At 44.2% G+C, this 27,560-nt stretch overlaps 1 protein-coding gene across 1 annotated transcript in view; it reads right to left on the bottom strand.

The window, feature by feature from the left end:
• Nucleotides 1-1,866: 1,866 nt before the first annotated feature.
• clcn2a (chloride channel, voltage-sensitive 2a) overlaps nt 1,867-27,560 on the bottom strand; it is a gene marked incomplete at both ends in the record, with an annotated part of 47,902 nt that continues 22,208 nt past the window's right edge. The window contains 23 exons of the mRNA XM_083782702.1: nt 1,867-2,394; nt 4,085-4,171; nt 4,630-4,734; nt 4,908-4,946; nt 6,091-6,153; nt 10,448-10,494; nt 10,751-10,859; nt 11,313-11,548; nt 11,746-11,879; nt 12,412-12,625; nt 13,976-14,086; nt 14,203-14,272; nt 14,525-14,683; nt 15,501-15,603; nt 16,236-16,337; nt 16,788-16,872; nt 17,554-17,679; nt 17,914-17,992; nt 18,566-18,589; nt 19,432-19,512; nt 20,040-20,173; nt 21,098-21,226; nt 21,921-22,052. Of these exons, the coding sequence (XP_083638828.1) occupies nt 1,867-2,394; nt 4,085-4,171; nt 4,630-4,734; nt 4,908-4,946; nt 6,091-6,153; nt 10,448-10,494; nt 10,751-10,859; nt 11,313-11,548; nt 11,746-11,879; nt 12,412-12,625; nt 13,976-14,086; nt 14,203-14,272; nt 14,525-14,683; nt 15,501-15,603; nt 16,236-16,337; nt 16,788-16,872; nt 17,554-17,679; nt 17,914-17,992; nt 18,566-18,589; nt 19,432-19,512; nt 20,040-20,173; nt 21,098-21,226; nt 21,921-22,052 (2,897 nt within the window). The remainder of the gene's footprint in view (nt 2,395-4,084; nt 4,172-4,629; nt 4,735-4,907; nt 4,947-6,090; nt 6,154-10,447; nt 10,495-10,750; nt 10,860-11,312; nt 11,549-11,745; nt 11,880-12,411; nt 12,626-13,975; nt 14,087-14,202; nt 14,273-14,524; nt 14,684-15,500; nt 15,604-16,235; nt 16,338-16,787; nt 16,873-17,553; nt 17,680-17,913; nt 17,993-18,565; nt 18,590-19,431; nt 19,513-20,039; nt 20,174-21,097; nt 21,227-21,920; nt 22,053-27,560) is intronic.

Genomic DNA, 27,560 nt, shown 5'->3' with positions numbered 1-27,560 from the left:
TAAGCACTCACTTTGCTCTACAAGAGGTTTTGTACTGTCTGTAGCTATCACTGTGCTTCAAAGTTATGTCATATTTCTAAACATTGCATTAGAGGCCAGGCTGGATTAAATGTTTTCTGTGCCATATGTAGGAGGCTTTATTTAACACTGTATGAAAATATTGATTTCATTTATATAAATATCTATAGGCCATGTACATATCTTTGTGCATGTTTAATGTGTGCTGCTCAGTGTGTGTAGTGTCATGTGTGCGTGTGTGTGTGTGCGTGTGTGTGTTTGTGTGCGTGCGTGCGTGCGTGCGTGCGTGCGTGCGCGTGTGTGTGTGTGTGTGTGTGTGTGTGTGCGTGCGTGCGTGCGTGCGTGCGTGCGTGCGTGCGTGCGTGCGTGCATGCATGCATGCGTGACTGCGTGTTAGCATGTTCTGTACAATAGCCAGTAATATTCTCAACCACTTAGAGCTCATCATTCCTGTCAATACTTGAAATGTTTAAACTAAAGTTAAACACAGTAAATTCACAGAGATGTAGAGGCAATTAATACATCTGAGTTTGGCTGTCTGAATTAAAAAACATGGAACAACACCATTAAACATTGTTGCCCTTATCAAATCAGCCCCTATACAGCCAGATGAGGCCATGTGTGCTCTACCTTAAATCAGTGGTTCTCAACCTGTGGCTCGGGATCCCCACATGACTACGGGGGGTACCCAGATGACAGTGAAGTGACCTAGTGAAGAGATTTGTATTTTTATTAGCTCAAAAAAGATTATAAAAAAGAAAGAAAGAAGAGGAAAAGACCATTACTGCATCAAAAGTAATCAACAAACTATACTATAAAAACTGGTGAAACATTGGCCAAATTGTAAAAAAGATTATACATGAGAAAATAGACAATCTACAGACAATCTTGCAGAGCGGCTATTTTCTGAATATTTATAATATAGAACCGAGTCAAACAAAATGTAATGCTTCAACTCCTACATTCCAAGTGCTTGTCGGGGTGGGAGGTCCCCAGTTACTTCAAATAGGATTATTTTGGGGGGGTCACGGCCTGAAAAGGTTGAGAACCACTGCTTTAAATCAATGGTAATTACAATGTGCTTCTCCAGTGTTTCAAACCCTGACCTTGGTCATCAGGTACAGTACAACACTTTAACCCCCAAGTCCCAATTTTGGGAATATTCTCAAAAAAATGTCAAAGATTTTAAAAGTCATACCAAATCTTTTTTTTTTATATATATTTTTCAAAAATAGTGAAAATAGCAGATCTACATGCTGTAGATTGGCTATTTCTGCTATTTGTCTTACAATGAAGTATATACCTAGGGCATAAGTGGTTACACCGCCTTGGTCCTATGGGTGTGAATAGGTAGTTGTGTTATACCATAATTGATGCAGTCTTCATTCCTTCTTCACACCATTTCCTTCGTCCGTTGCAGTTTTCGGCCATGCTGTGTGTCTGACCCCTTTCTCTCCCCAGTGTCAACCCTAGTTTATACTCCATAGTATGACAATGTCGCTTGCCAACAAGAACTGATTTTCAAGCTATCAAAGCATCGCATAAATTAAGCTTTACTTAGGGTTATGTATTCACACCAGATTGGAGTGCGCTGGGCAAAGTGCCACAAGGCACACACATGTGCACATTCGCACATGAAAGCATATGTGCACATGCACATGCACTCACATACACAAACACATACACGCACCCACCCACACATACGCACAAAGTTTCATATAAACCGCAACACTAACACAAAGGCTGGAGCTGGAGGCGAGAGTGACCTCTACAAATGTAGAAACTTCAACAATCATGAGGCGTGTCTGTATGGGACCATTGACCACCAGTCAACCCCTCTAATCATTTTTAATGATCCTCAGCATGGGAGGAATTACAACTGCCCTCACTCTCATGTTCTGATTGGACCTTTTGGTCCTGGTTTGAGGAGGGACTTCCCTGCTCTTTCACAGGCTCTGATTGTTCCGGTTCGGGAGTGTGGTGGGAGTCACAGGCGAGCTCCGATTCTTCGGTGTGAGAGGGGCTGATTTCAGAAGTGTAATCCGACTGGTCCTGGTCTGTGTAGGACGGGCTCTCCTGGAGCACCATTTCAGACGGGGTGTCCGTGATCTCGTCGTCGGGGCTCGCTAACTGCAAAGTTTCGGTCTGGTCTGGGTAGCTGTCTGGGATTTCCTCGTATGGGACGTCCACCTGGTCCTTCTTGACAGGAGGGGTGGGCTCCCGGGGCAACGTGAGCCCCTTGTGTCGGCTCCACAGCTTATGGAGTTCTGTCACCTCGGACACGCTTGTGGTTTGGCCGCTGTCGCGGAAGCTGGCCAACGGTGGGCGCACTTTCACACCCGTCACTATGACCGAGCCTTCTATGGCCTTTCGAAGCTGGGGAGAATTGAGATAGATAGATATAAGAAGAAAGGAGAGAATGTAGAGAATGACAGGAAAGAGGGTTGAGAGACGGAGTAACTAACATGCAGCAAAGGTCACTCAAACATCTGTTATTTTCGGCAGGCGACAAGTCGTACGAAAAAAGGTATAACACAGGATTCAGAGGTAGGAATTATAATATAATCAGACCTCGTTCGTCAACACACATTTTTCAAAGGACGAAAACTACACTAGACGAGATAAAATCCCACGTGTATAACAATAAGTGGGATTAAATAAATCGTTACGCAATTTTGTTTGTCAAAATAAAGACTGAGCTAAATCTGTCTTCATTTTAGTTCACGAAAAAAGACGTGAATATTTTGTTAGAATATTAATTCTTTCACACGTTTCCTGTGACGTCCATGTGCTGTTTACAAACAACAGATGCTGCTGTCTAACGTGCTGTGCTGAGGTCAGCATGCACGCACACACACACACACAGTTGAATGGACAGTTTATGCTGTGCTCACAGCAGCTACACAAAAGTTACAAAACTACAAAGCAAGCGACGCAGTTTAGGTATGCACACGCACACACACGCACGAGAGTGGCCGTGGTTTGAACCTGGTGTCGAAGTGTCCTTGAGCAAGACTCTGAACCCCTAATTGCTCCCGATGAGCAGGTTGGTGCCTTTCATGCTTTCCGCCGCCATCGGTGTGTGAATGTGTGCGTGAATGCACTAATGCAGGCGTCGGCCCAAACTGCAAGCAGGGTACGCAGCCACCTGGGGCGCCAGGTCCTTAGATCCATATATTTTTTAAAATAATGAAATAAAATACAAATAAATAAAATAAAATAAAATCTCTGGTGGGTGACTAGGCGCCCCCTCCCCATTGAACAAATAAACAAGAATAAATACACTTGCACCCCTGTTCTGCTCACAACAACAATGTTTCATTTGCTGCACTATTTGCATGTGTGGGGGATATCACACACTTAACCAAACTGGCAACGCCCAAATAAAGCCCTGTTAGTCTGTTGTGCATTGGTTGCTTGGGTCATGACCAGAAACAGGTACCAGGAAGCAGGTAACAGAATTGTGTAGAGACACACAATGTGTAGAGACACACCAGTCGAGAGGAGCGTGGCTTACTTAATAAATGAATGAAAAGACAAGCTAATAAGTTATAAGTTAGGCACACAACATTGGCGACGAGGATTAGTGTGGACGTTTGACTTTGAAGACTGAGTTTAAAGGAGTTAAAAAGTTACTCTCGGACCAAGATGGACAGTTGGCTCACTTCGTTCGAGTTGTTTGCAGATGGAAATGGACTAATTTGGGGGATGATGATGCTGATGCCAAATGAATGAATTAAATTAAAGTACGTCCGGCGATCCAGTGTGGCTTTTACTTGTGCCTGCAAAGTGCAAGCATAAGGCGTCCTCCAACTCCAAGCATCACTCAACAAAAATGGTAAGTCAAAAATAAAATGTATTAAATCCTCCACGAGGATAGATGGGTATAGAAATCGCGCACGCATTTTGGCCCGTGCATGTGTGGGGCGGCCGCTACGGATCTCGGTTCCAACCAGCCCTGCGTGAATGGGTGAATGTAATGCACAAGCTATGTAAAGCGCCTTGGATAAAGGCGCTATATAAATGCACCATTTACCACAGACACACACTGTGACTAGTGACTCACCTCTCTGAGAGAAACGACTCCAACAAGGCGTCCAGTGCTGGTCACATATGCATGGTCCAGACCCAGCAGAGAGAAGATGGTGTGAGTCTGTGTGGTTGGACAGACAGACAAAAAGGTCAGGATGATGGTCAGGCACAGTAGAAGGTGAATATAGATGACAGAGAACATTTTAAAATTAGTCATAAAGGAGACATGAAAAAAAGTTTTGGTTTGGTTTGGTTTAGGGGGAAGGATATAAGACTTAATTTACAAAAATGAAATACACAGTAAAGCCAGGCAAAGGTTCAGGGCCAATTTTATTTGTTAGTTTTTGGGACATTTCTGACAGGATAATAGTAATCAGATTGTGTTAAATGCAAAAATCGGGTATTTAAAAAAGAATTATGGGGATTTAGACCAGGAGATCCTATCTCTCTGGTGTTTTTCAAAACAAAAACACAGGTGGAGATTATGTTTTGATGCCAAACATCTGGATAATCCTGATCCTACTGAACGGGGTGAACCCGGGGTTGATTTAGAAAAAGATGCCATATACTGTACTGTACCTTATGCAGGGATGTCCTCTCCACAAGCTGGAAAGGGGCGGGGTCAATCTTGCAGTTCTTGAAATCTATAAGCTGTTCCATTTGCTGCTCTTCCCATTCTGCTATCTGAGAGTTAGTGGGGAGAGCATTCACAACCATAGGAGAGCGTTCCATAGCAGAGCATTCACAACCATAGCAGAGCATTCACAACCATAGGAGAGCATTCACAACCATCATTATGAATTAGGAATGCTCCAAATGGTTGCATTCCCTGATCAACAACGTGCTGTAGCTCTCACCTCTGCTGTCGTCATGTCATCTTCTACCTCGGTAGCGTCCTGCAGACACAAATTGTGCTTTGCACACATGACCAACATTCACACCAAGACGTATATATATACAGTATAGTGTGTGTGTGTGTGTGTGTGTGTGTGTGTGTGTGTGTGTGTGTGTGTGTGCGCGTGTGCACATCTTCATCTTTGTTTATTAATGCAGTTTTTTAATTTGCCCAATCGGAATGTATAGAGATGGTGAGGAAAGACTTGAGTAAATAAAAAATCACAGAGTGAACCGAGTGGTGCAACTCCCCCCTCTCTCTCATTAGCAGGCAACAGTGCAGCACTGTCTCTCTCTCTCTCTGTTTCTGCATGGCACAACAGCGCCCCTACTGGTACTCATACTGGTGCTCATACATAGGTGAACCACTTAAAAAATATATACAGTAAGTAAAGGTGAAAGCCACTACAAACGTCAGGATTGTCTTTGTAGCTTCACCTCGCTGGCTTCCATTGAAAATGAAAGGTAGACCGCATCTTTGTATCTGCCTGTGTGAATGCAGCATCTCTCTGCGGAGTCGACTCAATAAATTGAGTCACCTACTCACCAGCCACCCGGTCATCCAATTATTGGCTCAGGAATGCGACAAAAGCTTAAAAGAAATCTCCATGAATTCAAGGCTTCATTGGGTGTGTAATTTATAGAAAATAAGGGTGAACTTTAATATAATTAATATACGCAAATCCCAGACAATGACACATTTTGTCAACACTTTATTTGTTACATGGCGCAAACGAAACAGAAATATGTACTTTGTTCCATGAGGCAAGCATGCATAAGAACCTGCGGTCTACGTCCCTACCAAAAAGCACACACTAAGCAGGCAATTAGAGCGGTTCTGAAGTCCTGAGTTATACTTGCGTGACGGTGTTGCACACTTGAAATGGCCAAATTAGAAGCTTGTGAGCTTTAATATGGATTTGCTTTCTTCAGTGTGTGACACCAGCGGGCAACCTTGGTATAAATCAGGCATCAGAAGTTCAAAGAACCGAGTAACCTTTCCCTCCCACTCTTCACCCTGTGCACTGCTACTGTAATGGTTGGAAGCTAGTGCATCACAAAGAGTTCGGTCCGACCGTCACTAGTGGCTCGTTCACAAGGCAACGGTTACCTAGCAACGGTCTCTAGGCGGTAGAACAATCTTACCGCCATGGAGATTCTCACTCGTTTGGGGTTCGTGGTTTCAGGCGATGCCGGCCCAACAGAGGCCTTCCAACCAGGGAGAGAAGGAATCAACATAAAAAGAGGATGTATTAACAAAAGTGTCAGAAGAGATCGCATCGCATTACACAAGTTATCCCTTAGACCCTTACATTGTTTCACCGCAACATCAGATTCAAATGAAGACTTACAGCACATGTTGCTGGAAGGGCCTAGTTACTTCTTGATTATGCACTTCTTGGAGAGAGAGAGGGTCAATGACTCACAAGAAGGGTTCAACGAAAAGCCAAGACTACAGTGAGGACACACTGTAAAGAGTGTATATATGGACTTAAGAGTTAAATTAACACTCAAGGAGTTTACAGCATAGGATCACACAAACTATCCGCAAAACCTGTGTTTGCGTGACCAAATGTCACGCCCCACCCCTCCTCCTTTGTATTTGAGCATTGACTTAGGTCCAAACCACTGGACGTATATTTGGATTGACCATAATAGTTATTAGTATTCAAGTATTTTTATTGAAGTTCTTTTGAACATAAAACAAGACAGACAACAGACAGATACAGGACAAACCAACAACAACACCAGTACTCAATATTCATGTAAAAATATATATAAATGTCTGAAACAATGTAAAACAAAACCCTCCAAATTGTACATTGATGACATCAACAATAACTATATTATATTATAACAAAAATATATAGAAAAATACAAAACAAGTGGGTAAATAAAAAAGAAAAAAAAGGGGGGGGGGGGGGGGAGATGGCCAATGATTATGTAAAAAATACTACCGCAAAGTAGTTTAGGAACGGTTGCCAAACTCTGGTATATTTCTGAGTGGAGCCCCTGATCGTATATTTAAGTTCTTCGAGCTTGAGATGTGACATAACATCCTCCACCCAACGTTTGTGAGATGGCGGCGCTGCTTTTTTCCAATTAAATAGTATCAGGCGTCTGGCAAGTAAAGAGGAGAACGCTATAGCTTCAGCATGATGAGTTGGTATTTGTATTCCCTCTGGAAGGGCACCAAACAGCGCCGTTATCGGATTGGGATCTATAGTTGAGTTACAAATATACGAGAAGGTATTAAATATCTCTGTCCAAAATGTAGTCAATCTGGGACACGACCAAAACATGTGGCTAAGCGTAGCAGACTCCTGACCACACCTGGCACAGGCTGGATCTGAGTCTGGATAGAATGTGGCTAGTCTGCTAGGGGATAAATGTAGTCTATGTAAAACCTTAAATTGTAACAAACCATGTCTAATACATATTGAGGATGAGTGTACCAGTGAGACTGCCATCTGCCAGGTAGAATCTGGTAAGTCCATACCCAACTCCTCTTCCCATGCCCCCTTCACACGTTCAAGTGACGGGGAAGCCACCCTCTGAATGCCGTCATATAGCCTAGAGATTATGCCCCTGTCAACCGGATCCCAACTCAAACACTCGTCTACCCAAGTACTTGGTGGAGTTATCAAAGAGAAATACTTTACAACAAAGCTACGTACTTGCAAATACCTAAAGAAGTTTGACTGTGAAATATTAAAATCCCGTTTCATTTGCTCAAAAGAAAGGAAGTGCCCATCCTTGAATAGATCTTTCACACATTTAATTCCCTTTCCATGCCACTGCTGAAATGAAGGGTCCGTCAGAGATGGAACAAAATTGCAGTTCGCCCGAATGGGGGAGGTGAAAAGTGCCTTTTTAAGTTTGAAGTGGGTTCTGAACTGAGACCAAATCTTCAGGGAACCTTGAACAACTGGGTTATTTGTCTTTTGACGTTTACTTAGAGGTAATTGGGCACATATCAAAGAGCCCAGTGATACCGGGCTACTTACATGTTGTTCCATGCTCAACCACATCGGGGATTCATTCTCAGGTAGATTGAAAACCCAAATTAACATATGGATATTAGCTGCCCAGTAGTAATACAGATAATTGTGTAATGCTAGGCCACCCTCCTCCTTTCGTCGCTCTAGAAACTCTCTCCTTATGCGGGGCACTTTGCTATTCCAAATAAACGTAGATGTGTATTTATTAAGTTCCCTGAAAAAGGCCTTTGGGATAAATAATGGAAATGCCTGAAAAAGAAACAGAAACCTAGGCATAATAGTCATTTTTATCGAATTTATCCTACCAGCTAGCGATAATGGAAGTGCTGCCCATCTTTCCATGTCCTCTTTGGCTTTTCGGAGTGTAGTTTTGAATTTTTTGTCAAAAAGATCATTATATTTATGAGTAACACAGACTCCTAAGTAAACAAAACTGTCCGTGCTGACCGAGAAGGGGAAATTCCGGTATGACAATTGACGCGCTTTATCATTAATGGGAAATAATATGCTTTTGCTGAGATTTAACTCAGCAAAAGCTGAGATATCCTGACACCTGACCAAAGTGTGAAACAAGGTTTAGAGCAATCGGTACCGTGGCAGCTGGATTTGTGAGGAAAAGAAGGAGATCGTCCGCATAAAGTGATACCTTATTCATATGCCCTCCCCTCTGTATCCCAACCAGGCCCTCTGTATCCCTCAGCATCACTGCCAGTGGTTCCATAGCGAGATCAAATAGTTGGGGACTCAAGGGACAACCTTGTCTCGTACCACGGAAAAGCGGGAAGTACTCAGACATTATTTTATTTGTTCGTACCGATGCCTGTGGTGACGCATATAAAATCTTGATCCATGAACAGAATATAGGGCCGAAGCCAAACTTTTCCAGTGTGGTGAAGAGGTAGTTATATTCAATCCTATCAAAAGCCTTGTGAGCGTCCATTGATACTATAATTTCCGGCTCTATATCGTTGGGTTGGTAAATAATATTGAACACCCGGCGAAGATTGCTTGATAATTGTCTACCCACAATAAACCCCGTCTGATCCGGGTGAATTAGTTTAGGCATAATCTTCTCAAGTCTGCCCGCTAACACTTTGGTCAAAATTTTGTAATCGCAACACAGCAAACTCACGGGGCGATTGCAAAGCACCATAATAGTTATGTGGTTGATTTATGTTTTGTATTTGCTTAAGTCAAGAAAGGAAGTTGTTCTTACTATTCTTGCCTTTGTACTTGTCTTTCTGTTCTGTTTGGTTTTCTGTTACTCTGTTGGTTTTGTGTATCTTATTTTGTAGTTTGGTCCCTAGTGTTTCCTGTCTGCCTAGTTATGTTCCCTACCTTGTGATGTGTCAGTGTTTTCACCTGTGTCCTCTTAGTCCTGTTAGTTTATCCTGTGATTGATTGTATTTTGAGTTCACCTGTGTCTAGTTAGTCTTTGTCTATTTATATACCCCAGTTTGTTCAGTTCCTTGTCAGATCGTCATTTCATGTCAGCGTGTATACTTTGTCCTTATTTCGCCGGCCCCATTTTATGGGCAGTTTAAGTTATAGTTTAATAAACATCCTGAACTGTGAATCCTGCCTTTGCACCAAATCTGCAGAGGGGGCATTTCTTTTTTCTTTTATTGCATTGGCAGATTTGTCTGGTGTCCAGGGTAGCCAAAACCCACAATGAAGATCACTTGCACTGGGCACAGTCTCAGCTACGGCATTATTCGACTGTCTGCTTCACCCTCCTTGTCATGAAAATATTCCAGCGCAGCGGTCCCCAAAATCCTCTTGCACGTTTGCACTCATATGTCTAAACAGAGCCAGTAAAGCTTTTAAATGGCTGAATGATGCAGCCATCTAACATTGTTTTTAATTGTTCAATTTAAGTTGCTTGTACACTTGGAAATATCCCACCAATTTAATTTGAAATCATTGATATATGCCTTTCACACAAATAATATATTTGTGTGTTTATTATTTGTTTTATAGCTATACATTTTTGGAGTGAATACATATGTTTAGATGCCTGTCAGATGGTCAGAGAATGCTGCTCTGAATGTCTATGATGGAACCAACCAGTTGGTTCCGTCATAGACATGCAGAGCCAACGACTACATGACCTGTCACCAGACGTGAGATTTGAACGTGACGTATGATCAAATCAAAATCCCCAAAGTGATCTCGGTGTACAGACGTTTTTCAGTCTGCGCAAGCTTGATAAATGAGGGCCAATATACGTAAAGATCAAACATCACAAAGATCACCCCACGAAAATCACCCCTATTTTTCTCTGCGCGTCACATAAAAAACTAAATTAAAGACATTATGGCTCATATTAGATTTAGTCAATATCGTGCAGCTTTGGTGTGTGCGTGTGCGTGCATGCGTGGTGCGTTGCATACTGTACATCTCACAAACATGTTCATTGGTCACACTCATGCGCCACACATACCTACATACTCTTTCTTTCTTTCTTTCTTTCTTTCTTTCTTTCTTTCTTTCTCGCTCACCTCCAGCAGGTCCTTGTCTTGCTCAGAACAGGACAGTGTCTGGGAGCCTGAAAAAGACAGAGTCTGAATGAATGATGTGGCTCTATGTTCACTATAGCCAGTCAACTTTGTACTTTTCTCACTCAATCTCAGCATTCCTCTGTGCCCTCGAAAGTGAAGGGCACTTAGGAGAGTGCTGCTTTCTGCTTTTGTGTGTGTGTGTGTGTGTGTGTGTGTGTGTGTGTGTGGCGTGGGCACGCGCCGCACTCGTGAATGTGAGTACACTGTATGTGTGTGATTAAGACTAAGAGTACATACCGGTACTATTGGGTGTCTCGGTGTTGATGGCGGCCACGGTTTTCAAGGCCGACTTGAGAGGAAGCTGAGAATTGGACCCGGCTGGGTTGAACGAGGAAGACTCCTCTGTGGAAATCTATAGGGGGAAAATATTAACAGAGACAGACGCATGCCACGAGCAAACGCATGCATGTATGCATGCATGCACATGCACACAAATGCATGCATGCACACATGCACACACACACACACGCACGCACGCACATATGCACGCACACACACGCACACACACACACACACACACAGCCATGCAAGCATTCACACACATCAAAGACACAAATATTTATACACACATGCACGTCACGGCACAGGTAAAGGCACAGAAACACAGAAGAAATATGTTAATATAAATGTAGAGAGAGAGGACCTGCAGTAGTATACAGTACAGAACCACTTACCAGAACAGATGCCTCAACCCAGCTTCAAGTACATCTGTGCCATTACCTACCTACATGGGACATGCGTCACCCATGTATTGGCCAATCAACTGATTCCCGCTAAAACCCAGGCCACCCAAACCCGACCCTACCTGTTGGGTGCTCACCAGGAAGCGGACCGCTTGGCGGGAATTGGTGTTTGCAGTGGCATTGTCGTGGGTGTGGGCACAGGGCGAGCTGGGGGTGCTGTTGCTGTCCAGGCTGTCCAGGGTGCAGTTGTCCTTGGCCAGCTTCTGGAGATGCTCCAGACGCCGCAGGCAACCCAGCTGCAGGGAGAGCAGCGTCTGTAGATGAGAACGCTCTATGGAGCCCAACAGGATCATTGACTCTGTGGGTGGGTGGAAGGAAGGAAGGACCCGGAATTGTAGAAAAGAAATTACGGCAGAAAAATATATTTCAAGAAATAACCTATATGATGTACAGGAGAATATGTTTTTTCATGGCGAATATATGTATAGTATCATTTCTGTTTGTTTTCTAGCCATCACACACACACAAACGCGCACACAGTTAGTAATACTATACCTCCAGACTCGACCAGGGCAAGTGTCTTCAGCTGACTAATCAGCAGCACCTCCTTTAGGTCCCGATAGCAGGAGGATAGAGTGACGTAGCGCACATCTCTGACCATTATATCCTCCACGCGGATATTATACTTCCTGAAACACAAGGAGAGGAGTTTAGAGAAGAAGTTAGGGAATTAAGGCCATTGCACACCATGGGTGACGTATGTCACGTATGTCAGACTCTTGCCTCTCGTAATGTTCTTGTTCTAGTTGATAATGAAGAAATATTGAAGATGATAAGAGGCAAGTGGGAGCAGAGAAGAGGACGTACAGTACAAAGGATAACAGGCTTCCTTTTGCAGCAAACAGCAAAACGGCCATGCAGAAATAGCAGCAGCAACCGAACAAAACACCTCCACAAGCGTAACAGAAATGGAGGAATGTACAGTAAAACATCTAAGCATGTGGAAGAATACACCCACATCCATCTACTGATCCAATGATCCATCCTTAGCACTCTGTCAAGCACCACCACACGCACAGTCGCACGCACACACACACACACACACACACACACACACACACACACACACACACACACACACACACACACACACACACACACACACACACACACACACACACACACACACACACACACACACACACACACACACACACTCACTCGTGGTGTCCCATGCCCAGTTCAGGCAGATATGGTAGTTTCTTGATCCTGATGATGGAGTCATACAGGGAGGGTTGGAGGGACTGAGCTACAGCGTTGGCCAGGATGACCGCTATCATTACGGGCAGGATGTGGGAGATCTGACCGGTGAGTTCAAACACGATGACGGCCGTGGACACGGTGTGCGTGACAGCTCCGGCCAGCGCCGCAGCACCTGTAGGGGAAATTATATGAACAGAAGATGTATGTACAGATCTTTCAGCATTATCTTCTTCTTCTTTTCCTTTCTGCTTTTCCGTTCAGGGGTCGCCACAGCGAATCATCTGCCTCCATCTCACCCTCTTCTCTCACACCAACTAACTTCACGTCCTCACTTTCACTACATCCATAAATCTTCTCTGGAAACCTGGAAATTCCAACCTCAACATCGTTCTACCGATATACTCACTATTCCTCCTCTGTACGTGTCCAAACCATCTCAGTCTGGCCTCTCTGGCTTTATCTCCAAAACATCTGACATGCGCTGTTCCTCTGATGTACTCGTTCACGATCTATTCCTATCCATCCATGTTACTCCCAGAGAGCATCTCAACATTTGAGTCTCTGTTACCTCCAGCTCTGCTTTCCTGTCTTTTCCTCAGTACAACCATACAACATAGCTGGACTCACCACCGCCTAGTACACCTTCCCTTTCATTCTTGCTGACGCTGAAAAGCATATATTATGTGTTTGCCCCTGTCTGTGAGTCCATGTGTCCGTGTGTGTTTGTTCATCTCAGACACAGCTGGAGCGATCAGCATTGGTCACCGCATGGCGCATGCACACTGTCAGTATAGGCCTATAGAAACAAAACCCTGCATTCTTCTAATAGACCTCATGGTGGCGCCATAACTGCTGCTACTTTTAAAGATTTTCCACCATTTGGAATTATTCAGATTTTTTTTTTGCTACTACTCCTCTCCTACATATATTGTACAAAATGCACATTATCTCTGGAGGCATGTGATAGATTTCAGATTTTCATATTCCATTTGGATTGTTTGTGATTGCCTTGAAATTACATTACAAATGAAGTGGGACAGTCACCCCCCAGGAATGCCTTGAGGGAATTTCATAACCTTTGGCACAAATGTCTCAAGGATGTCACCGTGACGGCTAAAAACATCATGTTCATTAAATTCAAGTAATATATAATCCTAGACAGACACCGATGTAAACTGGCAGAAGCATACAACAGCGATGCTGTATTTTTTTTGTTTTGACTATGCCATAAGAATCCGAATCCTGCTAACCAATGAGTCTGAACCACCGCCATTTCATTTCAGCCCCAAAAGTGTAAATGGAATCCTTTTGCATCGCGTCACATTCAATAAGCTCGCAAAGACTGATATAAATAGCCTCAGCCCTCAGTGATTTCAATTACAGAGCATCGGATAGACAGACCACCCCTGTCCTCACTTCCACTCATCCACGAAATCCTCTACGGGAGATCGGGACAAATTGGATACAGAATGTAGTATTATTGTTATGTTGATTTGGAGCAGCACGAGGGATGAATGCTCACCGACTACGGCGTAGCCACCAGGGACTATGGGATACACACTGCCATCTGCATGAATGCCGTCTGGGAAGATGGTAGCCATGATCTCTCCAACCAGCCGGCCAAACGCAGCTCCTGTCCAACAAAGTGCCAACACATCCACACAGAGATGAAAGACGGGTGGTTATTTATAGGGCTCGTGTCATCAGAGTTCAAAAACACGCAGGAGGCCGGAGAAGAAAATTGCTTACCAATAAGAAATACTGGCATGAAAGCTCCGCATGGCACTGGCATGGTGGTAGCCACGGCTGACATCCAAAACTGACAAATGCAGAGCAAGAGAGAGAGAGAGAGAGAGACAAACACACACACACACACACACACACACACACACACCCTCACACACACACACACACACACACACACACACACACACACACACACACACACACACACACACACACACACACTTTGTCACACACAGAATTTGTCATCTAATTAAATTCCCCCACATTAACTCAAACCTTAATCTAAACCTCCTAAGCAGGCCAACTTGTGCCTGCATGGCCTCACCTTCATGATAATGAAGAAGATGAGCGTCATGAAGACGTTGACTTGGGGATGTTTCCAGGCGTGGGAGTGGCTGATGTAGTGACTGAACTCCTCGTTCACTCCGTGGCGGCACCAGGTACGGTTGTCGAACAGAGCCACCAACGATTCATGCTGCGTCAGCTTCATAGAAACAAAGGAAAGCTAGGTGGATACACGCTATACGGGGGGCAGACTTTTGTCCGACATACCATGGGACCGACATGCGGAAAACGATCGGATTAAGGTTGGCGAACATGCGTTAAGGTTGGCTAACATGCGCTGCTCCGTGCTTGCGGTTATGGTTAGGTTAGGGTTTGAGGTAGGTTGTCGTTGTCAGATCAATAGTATGTCGGACCAAATGCCTGCACCCAAGCTATACAGCGTAATAGAAGGATAACAGATAGCTATCAGGTGAATACACGCTAGTCACTGGAGGTATTATCCAGCTTTATTAGGTATTATCTTACGTTATTAGGTATTATCTTACGTTACGGCATGTGGGTAGACAGTGGGAAGATGGTGGGTGTGGCCAACAAATGTTGCAAAACGCGACATCCATTCCGTAGTTGATTGGCCAATCTTTGCATGATGTAGAGCTCTGATTTCCAGGCAACGGCCTGAACATCTAGTACAATTTCTTTCTTTCTTTCTTTCTTTCTTTCTTTCTTTCTTTCTTTCTTTCTTTCTTTCTTTCTTTCTTTCTTTCTTTCTTTCTTTCTTTCTACCTACTACGGTATACTAGTACAAACACCCGTCCGACCCCCGTCCTTCTTCCCTTTCTTTGTTTTCTTGGAAAAATAACACGATGGGAACTATGCCCAAAAAAACAATTTCACCCACCTTTTTACTTTTAAGACTGTGATGTGACAATGAAGCGGATTCTGAAACACTGCAATAACAACGAGACAGGATTTCTACTTAGGCAATGTTACATGACAGATTTATTTTATTTCCTCACCTGCCCAGCCATGAACTGTCCAAACCCTGGAGGGAAGGTGACTGTGGTGACCAACAGGGTGACCAGTGCGGGGTACACCAGACGCCTGACAGGGAGAGACGGACTGTGGGGTCATTAATGAGGGTGAGCCGGTGTGCTCTGCAAGTGTTCCTGAGAGGATGTTATACATGACTGCCGCACTTAAACTTGACAAGACAGATCCAAAATCCATGAATAAGATATGGCCCAATTCAGCAGAACTACGGTACCATGGACATTTTTTAAATAGATGTGTGAATGCCTGAAGGATTTCACATTCATTATGCAAGATGGAATCCACCTAGGCACCTACCCACAGACACATTGTTACATTCAAAAGAGGTTTTATTTGTCACTCACTCTGTGACAATAACATCATATTCAATATAAACAAGATAAAATAACAGTACTAGTGTATAATAGGTTAAGAAAAAATAAAACGGGTTAAAATAATATATAAAAATAATATACAGTATACACAGCCTTGTGTGCTCTGTTGTCAGCAAAGAAAGGAAAGGTTTTTTTTTTTTTATCTCTCTGGGTGTCTTATGGGTGTCTGGGTGTCTTATCTAGAATTCATGACATTTTAATTTGCATAGAGAATTTAATAGCGTGTGTGTGCATGTGTGTCATACATAAAAATGAGTACACAGTAAAATGTGAGTTAACTCAGAATCACATTACCAAAGGATTTTGCTGTACGTGAATTATACTCACTTCCTCATGAGCACCTTGTTAATGGTCTTTTGTTTCCTCATGCATTCCACTATGAGTCGGTTCAGGTAGACAAAGAGAGCACCACCGAAACCACAGGCAATCCTTAAGGAGAGAATCAGCACAAAACATATTTTCCCAGTTAAAATGGGTGAAATAAAAGTCCCTGGTGAGGCACAATAACAACTACAAAAACTGTTGAATAACAGGGTGGCAGTGGATCAGGTGTAGAACTGTCGATTGGGAAACGGAAGGTTCCTGGTTCCATCCCCAGCTTACCATTTCCATCCACTTGTTACTGTCCAAGTATCCTTAATTTACAATTAAGGCATTTGGCAGACGCTCTTATTAATCCAGAGCGATTTACAGTAAGCAAGAATAAAAAACATGGTAATACATCAAATACAGAAAAGTAGTCATCATGAGTCATAAGTTAAGAACCTAACAGTGCATTCGGAGCATAGTGGAATAGTTGTTGTCATGTCAACTGCTATGGGTGAAAGTGTCAGTTAAATGCATCAAATGTAACAGCAAGCGACACATAATTATACTAACCCCAGGATGGCAAAGGCTGGCAGCTCCTGGAGATCAAAGGGGAAATCCAGACGGAAACGGGTCTTAAAGAGAGCAGTGATGGTCTCTGAAGAAACAAAATGAATTGTCACATTTTATTACATATAATTTATGAATACATGAATCAGTGTAGCCTGCTCGGAGGACACTGTCATAACTGTCACCCACAGAAAAGATCACTAAGTCGCCTAGAAATACTAAAATCTAAAAGCTTTATACTAATTCATAATAATAATAATAATAACTGGGATTTATATAGCTCAAATACATTTCATGCTAAACAATGTACTGTGAATTTGGTGGTACTTGTTTTAGCATTGTATTGCCTTACATGTACAGTATGTGGCAAACTTCACTCACTAAAGCAGGGGTTCTCAGCCTGGGGAAACCCCAACTAATTATTTTGTTGGGGGAGGGGTCCCCAAATTATTAAACAAATACATTAAAAAGACATGCATAAACTTTCCTATATCCAATATAATAATATAATAATGGTTTCAGTATTTATTTATGATGTATTTTCTCTATTGTTAAGGTTATTGTAGCACTCAATTTGTATTGGGGGTGGGGAGGGTGGCGTGGCGGGGGTCGCCAAAATCTTTCCCGCGTCGTCACTGACAAAACCGTTGAGAACCCCTGCACTGAAGCACATGTTCTCTACCATGCCATACCTTCCTCCTGGTTCCAGACAGCCAACACTCTGAATATAAAGGCACTGAAGCACATGTTCTCTACCATGCACGCATACCTTCCTCCTGGTTCCAGACAGCCAACACTCTGAATATAAAGGCACTGAAGGTGGCAGCAAAGAAGCCCCTCCAGTAGTTCCTCACCGCGAAGAATGTTGAAGTCACCTCAATACTGAACAACACCCCTGGAACAAACACACACGCACAAACGCACGCGCACACACACACACACGCACACGCACACGCACGTGCACGTGCACACGCACACACACACACACACACACACACACACACACACACACACACACACACACACACACACACACACACACACACACACAGAATCAAGGCCATATTCTGATCTAATTTATGGCTTTTAGGTGATATATGTGGGAGGTTATGTGGCTGCATGGTTTTACCTCCAATAGGAGCAGCGAAACAGCAGCCCACACCCACAGCACACGCTGCCGAGAGCATCTCTGTGTTCCTCAGCTCATTCTGTTAGGACAGAGTCAGATAGACACATACAGGTGGGGAGACACATTCACGCACACATACGCACATGTACATGCACACGCACACACACACACGCGCACACACACACACACACACACACACACACACACACACACACACACACACACACACACACACACACACACACAATATCATACGCACATACACACATGCATGCAAGTACACACAACACAAAATACACACAAAACACATTTCACACAAAATGGTTCACAAAATTCAAAGGCCGAGAGGCCTCCATGCTCGTGACTTTAGTTGAAATGACTTATGTGTGCAGTGAGAAAAGAGACACCATAATTGAAAACGCACGACTGAATGCTTAAATCATGGAATGGGATGTTTGTATGGAACCAAAAGGCAACCAGAATCAATGCCTTGGTGCAACGGTTCACTGAACATCAGACACAGCGCTGACAAATAGATGGGCATCAAACATAATCATCTCACAGAGCTTCTGAGACGGTCGGACAACATAGATTATTCATGTGGATGGAATTGGCAATAAGAGAAGAAGCCATCAGACTCGTGCACCCGTACCTTGTTTCCCTCAAAGGACTCTTCCTTCAGCAGTAATGTGAAAGAGACAGAAGTAAATGTGAACACCTCCGGCCTCCAGATCAACATATTACATCACAGCAGGAAGAGATCCAATTTATTTAATTATCACACATCCACGCAAATATTGAACATTTAGTGAGCATCAAATAGTCTTAATTTCCTGCAAGGCGCTGATCGAATTAGCAACTCTCTGGCCTAATTATGGCTAATGTCCACATCGACCCGTCGACAACAATTAATGTTGTAATGTCTGTAATGTCCTCTGCACCACTCGACTCCTCCATCTTCCACAGAATTTGGCTGTGTTACTGTTGGTGCGCGCAGGAGCGTTCTTCCGGCGTACTGTCCCACGGTGTGGCTCGCTCAAGTGAGTGGGGGTGAGTGTGTGTCCTAAAGAATGGCAGAGAGTCAAACAAACTTGGACGAGTTGCGACGAAGCATATACTGTATGCTGTGTAGTGTGTGTGCGTGCGTATGTGTGTGCGTATGCATTTCTGTCTGTCTGTGCATCGCAATATGTCTCTATGTGGCAGTAATTACTTGACCACTTACCCTGTTGGTTGACTATGGTTCATGCTGAGTGAACACTCAATTCACTTTTTGAATTTGTATGTCACTCTGGACAAGAGCATCTTCTACAGATGCCTAAATTATAAATCGCGAAGTGTGTGTGTGCGTGCGTGTGTGTGTGTGTGTGTGTGTGTGTGTGTGTGTGTGTGTGTGTGTGTGTGTGTGTGTGTGTGTGTGTGTGTGTGTGTGTGTGTGTGTGTGTGTGTGTGTGTGTGTGTGTGTGTGTGTGTGTGTGTGTGTGTGTGTGTGTGTGTGTTGTATGCGAGGATATTCACCATATAGATCCCACCAAAAAGGGCTGCCATGAATTTGCTCAAAAGAGCAGCACAGAGGCTGGCAACATGAACAAAGGGGCCCTATAAGAGAAAGTGATGTGAGAGAGAGAGAGAGAGAGAGAGAGAGAGAGAGAGAGAGAGAGAGAGAGAGAGAGAGAGAGAGAGAGAGAGACAGACAGACAGACAGACAGACAGACAGACAGACAGACAGACAGACAGACAGACAGACAGACAGACAGACAGACAGACAGACAGACAGACAGACAGACAGACAGACAGACAGACAGACAGACAGACAGACAGACAGACAGACAGACAGACAGTGTATTGGAACTAGAAGGGTGTAAAGTATTGTCAATGAAATATGAGTAGTATTTAGATTATAGATCATTTTTCACTTTAACATCAAACCTCAGATTCTGCTACTATTAATTAATACTTATGTCATGGAAAAGCCCAAATGTTATCAGTAATAAATCCTGCTCTATTTAACAGCTATGACTTGACTTCAATGTAAAAGAGGTACTGTACAAGTGAGATTATTAAACCACAATGGGAGACTTAAAAAGTCATGTTGTACAGCCTGGACTTGCAGGGGAGCCCTTTACCTCCTTGCCCAGAGGCATTCCACTGCCCAGGGCACAGGTCAGACCAATGACCTTCGCCACGAAGGTCTTAAAGGTCAGGTACTCCTTCAGCACCACCCCTCTCAGAATAGTCTTCATCTCAGGAATCCCAGAACCTTGGAATGAGAAAGAAAAGAAGAGGAAAGACGGAGGAAGGAAGGAAAGAAGGAAGGAAGGAAGGAAGGAAGGAAGGAAGGAAGGAAGGAAGGAAGATAATCAGACAGTTCGGGGAAATAAAAGGAAAACGGGTAAGGAAGACTGATTGAAGCGGCACAATTCAGATTAATATTCATAAAGCCTACTGTATGCCGATATCATCAGGCATATGTTTCTTAGAATTTCTTAGAAGCTTTTGTTAACATGAGGCAAACACTTGGTGTGGACTCGGCTCTGTGGCTGTGACCTCTGATGCACATGCCCTTGTGAGACTTATAGTTCATTACTAAACCAATTACACCAGTCAAACATAGAGTGCACATGTCAGCTTCACGCATACAAATGTGTGAGTGGCTTACATGTGTGCCTTTATATACGCGTGTGTGTGTGTGTGTGTGTGTGTGTGTGTGTGTGTGTGTGTGTGTGTGTGTGTGTGTGTGTGTGTGTGTGTGTGTGTCCTTTTATGACCAAAGTCATTAAATACCAGCCGCACCTCCATACATCACAGAGCTAGGTTATAGGTGCAGTCTACTTCCAACAACCTGGGATGCAGAGCAGCTATACGGCTTGCAAAATTCTGTACAATTTCTTCTACTATCAGTAGCTGCAAAATATGGCGAAGACGCTCTGTTATACTTGTTCTGTTATACTTGTACCCCTGAAGGGTGTGTGGGTATTTGTCAAAAACTTGCTGACTGCATTTTGCACAGCACCTTATACATATTTGTGGCCTTGTATTGTATCTCTTACAGTATGTGGACATAAATAAATGTTTAAATGTGTGTGTGTGTGTGTGTGTGTGTGTGTGTGTGTGTGTGTGTGTGTGTGTGTGTGTGTGTGTGTGTGTGTGTGTGCGTGTGTGCGTGTGTGTGTGTGTGTCTTACCCACAGCTTGCGGGGCCACGATCTGTGTGAACCCTGCAGAGAATGTGATTAGCACTACAGGGTAGGTGACCCACGCTATGTATTGCAGGAGCATGTTGCTGTCCAGTCCACCGTACATCCACTTCTGTGCTGCGCACACACACATACACACACACACACACACACACACGCACACACACACACACACACACACACACACACACACACACACACACACACACACACACACACACACACACACACACACACACACACACACACACACACACACACACACACACAAAATACAAACACAAACAAAACGACTACATAAGTACCTACACCATGGTACAACAGACTGCTAATCCAAGGGCACAGCCCTTTGAATAATAATTGTGCCACTTGAACATGTTTTCCCATCGATCAGTGTTTATCAGTGGTAAGCAGACCCCTCTGAGTCCTCTTCGCCTTTGTAACGTGTCCCATTTACCCTTCATCATCACACACCCTCCTCGTCCCTCTTTGTCCCTCCCTGTTTGTCTCTAGCACTAGTTGGGTCTGTCACGATCATGTCACCAATGCTGTAGCTCTATCCACATCACTCCCTTTCAGCTTGTCCGTTTGTTTGCACATCCTCATTTGTCTGTCTGACCTGCTATTCTGGCAGTGTCTGTGTCTGTCTGTGTCTGTCTGTGTGTGTGTGTGTGTGTGTGTGTGTGTGTGTGTGTGTGTGTGTGTGTGTGTGTGTGTGTGTGTGTGTGTGTGTGTGTGTGTGTGTGTGTGTGTGTGTGTGTGTGTGTGTGTGTGTGTGTGTCTCTTTCTGTTGCCTGTGTCTTTGTCCTACCGTCTTGGCAGAAGCCGATGGCATAGTCCATCACCCAGCTGACCAGGGCCATGACGAGCCCCAGCAGGATGAGGAAGATCCAGTCCTCGCCCACCCGTGAGATCAGGAACTTCTGACAGCGAGATGCACACACTGTGAGAGAGAGAGAGAGAGAGAGAGAGAGAGAGAGAGAGAGAGAGAGAGAGTAGCGGGTGGAAGGTCAGCGGAGATGAGCAAGGAGACAATACATAGGAAGAAAACATAAATGAATATAACTATCACGCCGAATGACGTCAATCACTATCAAGTGGACATTGTGTGACGCCGTCCATCTTTCAGTCTGGTGGTGTGCGTGCCTGCTCAGGGGCCGAATACTATAATTAACTGAGAGAGGTTATTATTATAGAGCGACGATGACAACTGCACAGAGGACACTAAAAGAGAATGAGAGCGAAAGGAAATAGGGGACAGGGGAGATGAAGACGGAGAACACCCAATGCATAATTAACGTGGGGATCCACGTGGGAATGGCGTGGCTCCAGTGTGGATGTCAAAGTGTTTTCAGCCTTTGACAGAGCTGTGCATGGCTACGTAGTTGTAGGTGTATGGGGGGGGGGGGGGGGGGGGGGGTTAGAGAAGGGGGCTCAGGACACAGCCCTGGGTGGCTCCTGCTTTGAGGGTCAAGGCCGGTGGGTCAGAAGTTTTACACCACCTGTCATCGTTCTGACAGTTTTCAGGATCCAGCTGCACAGCCTGGGGTTCAGTCTGAGGTTTCTGAGCTTGGTCTCGAGTCGACTAGGGTGGTGTTGAGCGATTTACTGTCATACTATAAACAACATTCTCACATAGGAGTCTTTTCTCTCCAGGTTGGAGAGGGCAATTGCGATAATTTATTTCCCAATACTGTATCGATACTCCAGGCCGTAATATCGTGATACTTTTGGAGAAGAAAAGCTCTGTTCGTATGCATAGAAACCAATGGTAGAAGTCCGGTTCTGACACTCCTCTAGATATTGCTGTACTATAGCTAGTCTCAATATGTATTGCAGCATTGCAATATATCGTGATACAATCGTCTCTTTGTGATACGTATAGCGTGAGATTCTTGCCAATACTCACCACTAGTGTACACAGTAGAATTGTGGCTATACGGCGAAGTCTATGGATCTGTTTTAAGCAAATTGGTAGGGGCCTAGATTGAATGGCAACTTTCTGTTGATCATCTCTTTGACATGTAATGCTTCTCAAAGCATTTTGCTCACTATAGGGGTGAGTGCTACGGGTCGCCAGTCACATAGACCAGTTACCTTGCTTTTCTTTCCGGCAAGGGAATGATTGCACTTGATTTGACGCCACCCTTTGTGCCTGTCCAGCCTTGTTTAGCTGCTTTTTCCCGGGGCACTGAGGTGGCCGTCACGCTCTTGACATTCGTCCTACTGCAGCACTGATGACGTTACCTCTGGTGACACTGCTCTCGCTGCTACAGTGTACCAGCTGGGACAACCGGCTCTTGTGGGAATGGGCGGAGGGGTTGTTTATTTTTGCGAGCACAGTTTCAAATAAGGTGTAGAATTCGCCTGGAAGAAGACCAATGCTCCTAAATGCAAGGTTTTAAAGGCAGTATGTCTAGATACTAGAGGTTGAGGCCGCTGTTTCTGTCTATACATGGGTCCCATTTATGTCCATATAGATGTCTGTATCTGTCAGTCCTTTCCCCTTTTATGTCCATATATGGAGATCCCTGGTCATCAGTATATGCCCATATACTGTATTGGAATGTACATACCTGTATATGGGCATATTGGTTGGAGCGGTAGTTTTGGCTGGAGGTTGGAATCTCCAATGGTTCAACCACACCCCATCACTGTGATTGGCTGAAACGCACCCAGCCCCGTCTCACTAGGAAACATGTCACGATATCAAATGAAATACTAATTTCATATCATCTTTAACTTAGACCTAGGTCAGCTCTAAAAGAAGCTGGACTCATTTCTCCTCGTCTGTGGAAACCGCTAAAGATTGGAATTCACTTCAATATCCAGAGCATTCATAGATGTGTACATCCCCGGAGGGCCTGATAATGTGCTACTAACACATTTGCTACAGTAGATCCACATTTCATGAAAAACGTGACTGAAATTGAGAAACTTTGTTTTGAATCTATCCCTCACTCGTTACTAGTAGTAGCAATATTCAGAATCAGAAATCATAAGCTTTACCAAGTTTTCACAGATATAAATACATGATTCACGTAAGAGCATAGCACATCAATAGAACAAACTTTCAGACACTAGGCTAAACCAGACAGCAGATATAAGAGTCTTAAACCACAAGAACGCTAACATCCATATTCTTGGCGAATTTGTCAAAAGGCGAACAAGCATTCAGTGAAAATAGCACATCTACAAGCTAACAGTGTGATTGTAGATGTGCTATTTTCCCTATTTGATGTACAACAAAATATATAGGCTTTAAGTGGTTTGTTCACAATTCTGTGTGAAAATGCTAGTCATGACTCATGATTGACAGATAAGGACAGATCAGAGAGAAAGAGAGAGACGGACAGAGACAGAGAGAGAGAGAGAGAGAGAGAGAGAGAGAGGGTAAGAGACAACAACTGCGTCTGCGATCAGATCACACAGATAAAGTGCCGTGCAACCAGGCATCACAGTTGACGGATTCAATTCACCAGCGGAGAGAAGTCTCTCGGGGGCACTAGGGCACGGCTCTGTGTGCATGATGGGGCGAGATGCCTGTCAGCCAGGGTACCTGCTGGCTGGCAAGCTGGCCACGTGCACTCCAAGCAGGTACACACACATCTATGAACGTGCATGCACTTTTAAGAGCATGGACATGCATAACTTAAACCAAAATATATCTAAAATATGATAACGTAGGCCTACTGCATATGCCAAAATATAATGTAATATCCAAAATATGATTCAATATACAGTATATATTTATTTTTCCGTTAAATATATTATAAATATTTGTATTTATCAATATCTTTCTCAATCATTGATTGTTAACAGTACAGGTAGTACAGTCAAAGGTTATGCTATAAGGAACACACAAGGCTGGTTTCCATTGTTATCTATGTGGTCATTCACATGCACACACCAACAGGACTTGTCTGGCACCTACACAGCAGCAGTCCCTTGCCCATTGGCTTCATGTGCGTCTTCTTGGCTAATGCTCACATAAGCAGCCTCAGGCCCAGTGGCATGCCCACATATCATCTCCTGAACCTGTGACCACAGTACAAACTACAGTACCAGATGTTAGCATTTTCTCTGATAACCCTGCACTGTATCGCCCCTGGCCAACTGGCTCAGATCAGGCAAAGCATGCAGAACACATTGGGGAAAATGTGATCTTTTCCAGTGCAAGTGGCGTGCACACTGTGACAATTGCTCTGCAAATGTCACAGTGACTCAGTTAGAAGCCTTTGGTATAGCGACGAACCAAGAGCCAGGATTCCAAAAGTTATGCTCTAAAATTGACCGTCGTTATGCGGGAACAGTTTGCGCACTGATGTGCTCATCAATCCACAAACTGTCGAGTCATGCAGCAATTAATGAATCAGGCTGCTGTCTACCACAGCTGAAGATGGCTACCATAAAACAAATCTATGTCTCCCTATAGACAGATTTACTGACTATATGGGCAGTACACCCCAGCTCTCTGTCACCATCAGAGGGCTGGATCTTTCTGAAGCAGAGGCTGCAGTGTTGAAGTGAGCCACTCAGTCTCCGACTCACACACAGGTGGTCTCTCTTTCTCCGTCTCTGTCTTCCCCCTCTCTTTCACACGCACGCACGCATGCACGCACGCACGCACGCACGCACGCACGTGAGGATTCTGAATTTCTGATGCAGTTGGTAGGAGTGATTGCCAATACTCCCTGTAGTGTGTGCTAACGCAATACAGAGCCAGTCTAAAAATACACTGTACATATGTATGTATGTATTGCATGCACACACATTCTAAATGATTTCCATTACAGCGAGCTAAGCGGTGAGCCTGGTATACTGTGGCGATCACCACCTACAGCACAATCTATAAAGCATTTGTCAGATCACTGGTCACAAGGGCAGTCAAAGACGAACTTGGAAAATTGCCACGTTGGATCACTTACATGGATGTATGCACACACACACGCACAGATGCATGCACACACACTTTCATTCTTCTTCTTCTCTTCCTCTCCTTTTTGGGGAGATTCCATTTGTTCTATAATGTTTCTGATTACTTTCTTTTCTAGTAAAGCCTTGGTCAAGTCTCCCTTGTGAAAAGTAGGCGTAACTATTTTAATCATTTTAATGCAATGTATTGCATTGTGAGCTTGTAGATCGGTTATTGCTACTATCTGTCGTATACAATCAATCCCTGCTCCAGTCTATAGTCCCTGGAAATGTGCCGTATCCCTGTCCCTAAGACAGCAAAAGCTCACTGCCTATACTCTGTACAATTTTGTATGGATAAATTAACACTGAGGAGTGAGGATTTTACTGTGCACGACGCACTTTGATCAAACTAGTCCCTGGAGCCCATATCACCTCCTCACTGACCGACACGCTGGACGTACCATGCACGGTTTGCAAAACAGGACAATGAATGATGTCATTCCCCTCACCCTCCAGACCAACCTGTCTCATACAGTCATACTGGACCATAGGAACAAATTAATTGACTACAGTTTGCAATTCAACACCATTAAGCCCTGCACACTCATCACCAAGCTCAAAGACCTAGGACTCAACACCCTGTGCAACTGGATCCTGGACTTCCTGACAGACACACCCCAGGTGGTGCAGAGTTGTACCAGAACCTCCTCCCCATTGACTCTTAGCAGTGGTGCTCCCTCCCAAGGTGTGCTCAGCCCCACCCTGCACTCCCAGCTTCAACTCCATTATAAAGATACTTGTCTCACTGCGCCGATTACAGACAAGATTACTTTAGAGAAGAAGTGAGAGCCTTGACATATACGCTGTGGTGCCAGGATAACGGTTTCCATTTTAAATGGCAGCTAAACCAAGCAAATGATCGTGGACAAAAGAAGGCTGCAGGGTCAGTCTCCCCCTTTCAGATCAAAATGATTTCAGTGGACAAAGTGAGCAGCATCGGTTTCCTTGGGATTTACATCAGCAGTGAGTCAACAGCTCTTCTTCCTCCACAGGCTGATGAGTTTTGGCATGGACTCCGGCATATTGTGAAACTTCTACAGATGCATCCCATGGCTGGCTACATCACTGTCTGTCACAGAAGATACTCCACCCACTACCACATGGCACAACAGAGGGTGGTAAAAACAGCACAGTATGTCCAGAACCAATTTGCCAGGCATCCAGGACAATCTTACAATAAATGTCCCTGCATTTATTTGTTCTTTGTACGTACAGTAAATGGTAAATGGTGCTTTTATCCAAAGCGCTTTACATATATTGTGCATTACAGTACATTCACCCATTCATACACTGATGGCGGAGGAAACCATGCAATCTGCACATCAGGAGCAATTAGGGGTTCAGAGTCTTGCTCAAGGACACTAACTCTGGGGGAGCCCGGGATCGAACCTCATGGCTCCCATTCGGCTGCTCTACCGGTCACTCTACCCCTGAACTACTCCCGCTATACTACTACGCACGTCTGTAATCTGCG

This window comes from Protomyctophum parallelum, assembly GCF_964188405.1.
Source record: "Protomyctophum parallelum genome assembly, chromosome: 14".
In the NCBI taxonomy this organism is placed as follows: Eukaryota; Metazoa; Chordata; class Actinopteri; order Myctophiformes; family Myctophidae; genus Protomyctophum; species Protomyctophum parallelum.
Note: the sequence above shows the minus strand (reverse complement) of the source record. Positions and strands in the feature narration are given on the sequence as shown.